The sequence below is a fragment of the Pelodiscus sinensis genome, chromosome 4 (assembly GCF_052426305.1).
Source record: "Pelodiscus sinensis isolate ZL-2025 chromosome 4, ASM5242630v1, whole genome shotgun sequence".
Taxonomy (NCBI): domain Eukaryota; kingdom Metazoa; phylum Chordata; order Testudines; family Trionychidae; genus Pelodiscus; species Pelodiscus sinensis.
The window spans coordinates 19,495,620-19,502,500 of record NC_143055.1 but is presented as its reverse complement, the minus strand read 5'-3'; the positions used below and the strand labels follow the sequence as shown (position 1 = coordinate 19,502,500).

General features: G+C 45.2%; 1 protein-coding gene across 14 annotated transcripts in view; it reads right to left on the bottom strand.

The window, feature by feature from the left end:
• The window catches only part of ADD1 (adducin 1), a 99,291-nt gene that overhangs the window by 34,852 nt on the left and 57,558 nt on the right, over positions 1 to 6,881 (bottom strand). For all 14 annotated transcript variants that reach the window (XM_075930846.2, XM_075930842.2, XM_075930841.2 and 11 more), the window contains exons 7-9: positions 5,457 to 5,600; positions 5,210 to 5,308; positions 2,961 to 3,137 (exon numbers count right to left, since the gene is read on the bottom strand). In XM_075930846.2, the coding sequence (XP_075786961.2) occupies positions 2,961 to 3,137; positions 5,210 to 5,308; positions 5,457 to 5,600 (420 nt within the window). The remainder of the gene's footprint in view (positions 1 to 2,960; positions 3,138 to 5,209; positions 5,309 to 5,456; positions 5,601 to 6,881) is intronic.

Here is a 6,881-nt window from a genome sequence, read left to right as displayed (position 1 = left end):
ACAATTATGGCAATAACTGTTAGGAGTCAGGATTGTATTAGACAAGAGAGTTTCAACCTGTACTAACACACTGTGGTTGAGCAACATCCATGGCAAGATTTTAGTTAGCCAGATGTCCACTTTCCGCGGGAGTGACCAAGTTTCATGCAGTCCCATAAAGTTTGTTTACAGCCATCAGTTCTGGCTCTCTGTGCTGTTATTTAGCTCCAATTTACCCCAAATGTCTTCTAATAGCCCTGTAAGCAGAGGAAGTGTTGGCAATGCTGCTAGACAATATTGACCTGTTAGGCACTGGTCAGGTCACATGGGTGCTGGACTATAGAGGTTCAACCTATATATGATTACTTCCTGAGACAAGCTGCTCTTGCAAGCCAGAGCCCAGTTAAATTCAGATACAGGATGTTACAAAATTACTCTGTCTCTTTATACATTTCTGGTGGGTATGTCTAATAAGAGAAGTAATGCATCATACACACACAAACACCCCAACGTCATATGATAACCAAGCTCTTAAGCACTTTGCATCAGTTAATAAACATTACCAAATATAGGAGAACAAAAAGTAAGTTGAGAAGAAGAATAATGTTCTGTATACTACTCTCTAACCCTAAACATATGGTCCTGTTTTAACTTTTCATCTTAAACTATGTGTTTCCTTTAAAAAACAAATTTAACACAACTTGTTTTTAAACACACACACGACTGTTGAAATGGAATTTATTGAGGGCCGCTGTATGGGAGATAAAAGTTTGAGAACAACCTCTGGTCTCTAGGTTGAGGAGTCACAGATTGCACGGTAAGCTGGTGTTGACGGCACCACTCGAACAGCCTCTTGAGGCTAGTCAAAACATGTCAGTTTTGCAAGATACATTAAAGCAGCTCAGCATGGTAGAAAACCTCTGGATTTGAAGACAAATTGGGACCCAGGATAAAATACATTTTCATAGTAGTGTAGTGATAATAGGTAGAAATAGCACTGATTGTGCACTAGAGCCAAGTCTACACTACGTGGAAGATCAACACTGCCACGATCTATCTTCCAGGGTTCAATTTAGTGGGTCTAGAAAAGACCTACTAATACGAACTGAGAGGGTACACCTGTGGGCGCCAATACTTCTGCTCCTCCCAAGGATCAAGGGAAGTCTACAGGAGTGTTTGCTCCCATCAATATCCATCCCACTGTGTGGACAGTGATTTAAAATATATCGACTCCAGCGACGTAATTAATGTAGCTAGAGTTGTGTATCTTAAGTTGACCTTCTTCTTCAGTGTAGACTTGCCCTCAGTGATTGCTCATACTGAACTTAGGACACTGGAAATGGTTTTGTTGAGAGAAGGAAACACTAAGCATTCCTGATATCTGGAACAATCTCACTAAAAATAACTTCAATTTAGGTAAAGATTTAATCTGAATCATAACTTATCACACAGTGTAATTGCTGGGCATTATTCGGAGTGATCAAGTAGACTAACTTGGGGTGGGGGGGGGAATACTTTTTGATGGGGGCCACTCCCAAGAATTTGAAAAATAGTCAAGGGCCACACTCTTCCATATTAATGGAGGCGGTGTGGGGTCTGGGATGGAGGTTGGGTGCAGAAGGGAGCTTGCAGTAAGGGAGTAGGGTGCAGGAGAGTGGGCAGAGTCTGGGAGGGAGTTTGGGTTACGGAGGCAGTTGTGACCTGGGTTAGGGAACTAGGGTTGTGACCTTGGGCAAGACGGGGTTGTGACCTGGGGAAGGGGACTATGGTGCAGGAGAGAGTGGAGAGGTTTGGGTCGTGACTCAAGGCAGGAGGAGGTTGTGACTTGGGCAGGGGCGCAGAGATTTGGGTTGTGACCAGGGGCAGGAGACTGAGGTGCGGGATATGGGAGGAGATATGAGGGCAGGAGGAGGCAGTAGGTTTGGGTTACGTGGAGTAAGGGGGCAAAGGGCTGGAGTGCTAGAGGCAGGCTCTGGCTGGGAGACTTACCTGCTTGACTCCCAGCCAGCAGCCTTCTCAAGCAAACTCCTTGCCTGCCCCGCTCCCACAATGGCTGCAGGGGCCATGTGGTTTCTAAATAGCTATGAGCCTGAGGGGTGGGGAAAAGAGTGCTTCACAAGCTGTCTGAACAGACAGCTCTCACTGGCCAGAAACTAGCCAATGGGATTGTGCTGGGGTGAGGGCAATGCATGAAGCCTCTTTCCTCTTCCTGGGGCTCAGAGCTGTTCAAACAGACCCTGCAATGGCTCTGTCTCAGCAGCGTGTGGGGGCAGAGCAGGCAAGGAGTCTGCCTGAGGCTCCCCACTGCATCTGCAGGCCAGATCTGGCTGCTTGGCGGGATGGATTCAGCCCATGGAGGGTATTTTGTCCAGGCCTGCTTTAACTTACGATCCTCTGACTCTCATGCAATGGAGCCATATGGATCATTATTCTGTGTTAATACACAAAGGCTCCTCTACCAATGTGATACCTTGAGAAGTCCACGTTTATTTTTAAACTCTACCTTTTTCTAAAAGGGGGTAAAGAAATAGAGGTGCATGGTCTTATCTGGATAAGCTGCATGCCCCACAATCACAACCCATGAAAAGAACCATTCTGTGTCACAAGAGGTAAAGAAACTAGTAAATATAAACATTAAGGACGGGTTCAAAACCCACTGAGATCAAGGAAAGTCTTTCAATTGACTTTAGTAAGCTTTTGAGCTCAAGCCTTAACTCACTCTTTTATCTTATACAGAATCTTTTGATACTCAAGATTAAAGATTAATAAATCAAGTCACCTGAATGATTCTTTTTTCACATTTTTGATTGGACACTAACTTAAGAAAAAAAACTTAGCATTTTGAAATCTCAAGAATCTAATTTGTCCGCAAATAAAACAAGACTAAAACCAGATTTAAATCTTAGTTTTTTAATAGCAACTTAGAATTTTGCATTCATCACGTAGAAACTTATTAGATAGAATGACGTTATTTGCTTTACCAGATTATCTAGCATTCGCATAAGGGCTTCAAACTCTTGCTCTCCAATCAGCCATTTTGGATGGGATATAGCACCTTCAGTTGCTGGAGACTCAGGAGAACGAGATTTGGCTTTATATTTTCCAGGGTCTAATAGCACTAAGTTGTCAGGCCCACCTGCACTGGCCAGAGTACGTACCTTTTAAAAAATAAATGTGGTTTAATTATTTTTAAACAAACACTGGATAGTTATAGAAACAGTAGAAGGACTCTTCGGTTTTGCAAATTCTAATATTGCATTTAAAATTAAATACATTATAACCTTGTAATAATAAAAGTATTTTAAGCAGCATGAAAAATTACATGTTTAACATTGTTGCTTTAATGAAAAGTAGAATGGTAATTTGGGAGCGATTTATGAGGGATCAGTAGTTCTAGTTTGCTAGCTGAACACAGTTGCTGAACTATAGTTGTTCCCACACGATGAAAATCAATCCAGGAATCTTTATTTTGTTAAGTTAGCTTGAAATTATAGGCGTGCGCATGGGGTGTGCCGGGTGTGCCTAGGCACAGCCTAATGTCTCGGGCCGGCTACTGGCTGTTGGAGGAAGAGGGGGGATTTGTGACGGGGCGCCGCAGCCCCTCACTTGAAATTCCCCGCGGCCATCTACAGGGCACTGTGGGGAAGAGAGAGCACATGCGTGGTGTCCTCAAATGCTGCACAAACAGGTGAGAGGGGAGACGCCTGGGCATCGTGTGACATCATGGCCTGGGATTTTAAAACCGTGCAGCCCAGCTCCAGAAGTACCTAGGGCCTGACTACAGATGCTGGACCAAGCCATTTTTGCGGCCCAGGCCCCGCCCAACCCCGCCCGCCTCTGTGGTACTGTGCGGCACCCCTGAGGCACCCCCCACCTGTCCTGGCAGCACCGTACGGTGCCCCGGGCCAGCCTGTAGCTTGGGCTAGCTCTGACTCCAGCCCCGTAAGCTGGAAGGCAGAAGCTGAAGGGGAGGGGAGAAGAAAGGGGGAAAAATAAGAGGAAGGGGCTTGTGCTGAGGGGAGAGGGGCAGGTCAGAAGAAGAAAGGGGAAGGCACCAAGGGACAGGGTAGAGGAGACAAATGCCACGCGGCCAAGTGGAGACAATGAGGAAAAGGGCAGGAGGTGGGACAGGGTAATGCTGGGAGAGGAGAGGGTAAGGTTGGAGGGGAAGGTGCTGGGAGAAGGTTTGAAAGAAGCGGTGGGCATGAGGAAGGCAGGGATGGAGCAAGTCATGTGTGAGAGCACAGGGGCATGAAGGGAATGGGGGTATCGGATGGTGAGAGGGTGGGTATCAAGGAAAAAGAGGGCAAAGGGGGCAGGGGCAGTGAGGGAAGGGGGAGACACCAGGAGGGTGCAGGGGTAAGGGAAGGAGCAGATGCCAGGGGATTCTGGGGCTGAAGCAGAAGGGCAGACACCAGCAGGGGAGGGACCAGCACCAGAGGAGAGAGGTAGGGCAGGTGTGTAGAGGCAGTTAAGAGATGGGATGAGGAGAGGTAGCTCATGTGATCAGAGTGGGCCTACTGGAGGAGTGGGCACAGGGGGGAGAAAAGGGCTATTGGAGGGGGATAGGTCTCAGGAAGGCTAAGGGCAATGAGAAGGGCAGGAGTCAGGACAGCAGAGGAGGGTGAGGGGTTGGGGGGCAGCAGGCACCAGAGGAGCTGATGGAGCAAGGGGAGGAGATATGGCAGCAGAGGGAAAAGGTAGAAGTTTATGAGATATTTATTAATAACATGGGTGCCAAAGTGGCACATCCATACAAGCCACATCAACTCAGTACTCATGCACAACACAAAATTCATTCTGCTCATGGGAGGAAACTCTTAGAGGGAACACTTCCCCTAGCCTCTCTGCCCCTGAGTTAATGTCACACACATTGGGTTAATGCAATGGGGAAGGGGGGGTTGCATGGGGGAGGGGGGTTTAGTGGGGGCCAAACTAATCCCTATTGGTAGGAGGATGGTGGGAAAAGTCCTCAGAGGGGGGCACATGACACCTTTTACTTCTGGTCATGTGTCCATCTTGCCCCGAGAATGTTAACTCCAGAGTTGTGGCCAATGGGAGTCAAAGTACATTTAAAAAAAATTCTTTGGATGAACACCCTAACGAAATGTGCTGCGCATGCCTACGCTTGAAATAGCTGAATGGTTAGGAAGTGGCAATCTGCTGATTGGAGGTTATGTATCATGTTATAAGCAAACAAACTAATATATATATATATCAAGATTCTTACTTGAATCTCACAGGCAACTACTAGGTTATGAATATAGTAGAAAGCCTCTTCAATGGTCTCCCCAACTGATACCAAGCCATGGTTTCTGAGAATAAGGACCTAAAAGAAATGGACATTTCAAGCAATATGAGCTGCTATAAGAAATCTACCTGCCAAGAACTAAAACCACCCCTCCTTCCCATTTCCATTTTAAAAAAAACAACACACTATTTTCTTTTAATAGTGACCTGTGGATAGAATAACTGACCTTGCTTTTAGGTCCCAAATTTTTCTGAATTAACACTTTTTCTTCATCATCAACCAGAATACCATGATAGTCATGATAGGCCACTTCTCCAAGAGAAAGTGCTTCCGGTGAAATTGGTAAGAGACCACACTTCATTGCAGAAACCTGAGAAACACGACAGCAGATTTTGAGAGAGAAGTAAAGAAAAACAAGTCACTGGTTTATATTATATACACTAACGAGTGTTGTATAGGATAGGGACATAAGCAACTAGTCGACTATCCACTAAGTATAAGCTTATCCAACAGTCATAACATAAGAACGGCCGTACTGGGTGAGACCAAAGGTCCATCTAGCCCAGTAGCCTGTCTGCGGACAGTGCCCAGCACCAGGTGCCCAGAGAGGGTGGACCGAAGACAACGATCAAGCGATTTGTCCCCTGCCATCCTTCTCCAGCCTCTGACAAACAGAGGCCAGGGACACCATTTCTATCCTCTGCCTAATAGCTTTTTATGGACCTAACCTCCATGAAATTATCTAGCGTCTCTTTAAACTCTGTTGTAGTTCTAGCCTTCACAGCCTCCCCTGGAAAGGAGTTCCACAGGTTGACTACACGCTGTGTGAAAAAGAACTTTCTTTTATTAGTTCTAAACCTGCTACCCATTAATTTCATTTGGTATCCTCTAGTTCTTCTATTATGGGAACTAATAAATAACTTTTCTTTTTTCGCCCTCTCCACACCACTCATGATTTTATATACCTCTATCATATCCCCCCCTCAATTTCCTCTTTTCTAAACTGAAAAGTTCCAGTTGCTTTAACCTCCCTTCATATGGGACCCATTCCAAACCTCTAATCATTTTAGTTGCCCTTTTCTGAACCCTTTCAGAGTTCAAAATATATTTTTTGAGGTGAGGAGACCACATCTGTACACAGTATGCAAGATGTGGGCATACCATAGTTTTATATAGGGGCAGTAAGATATTCTGGGTCTTATTTTCTATCCCTTTCTTAATAATTCCTAGCATCTTATTTGCCTTTTTGACTGCCACTGTACACTGTGTGGAGGTTTTCAGAGAACTATCCACGATAACTCCAAGATCTCTTTCCTGATTTGTCATAGCCAAATTAGCCCCCAACATACTATACATATAGTTGGGGTTATTTTTCCTCGATGTGCATTACTTTACACTTATCCACATTACATTTTATTTGCCATTTTGTTGCCCAATCACTCAGTTTGCTGAGATCTTTTTGGAGTCCCTCACAGTCTGCTTCTGTCTTGACTATCCTAAACAGTTTGGTATCATCCGCAAACTTTATCACCTCACTGCTTACCTCTTTCTCCATATCATTTATGAATAAGTTGAAATTGGTCCCAGGACTCACCCTTGGGGGACACCACTAGTTACCCCTCTCCATTTTGAAAATGTACCATTTATTCCT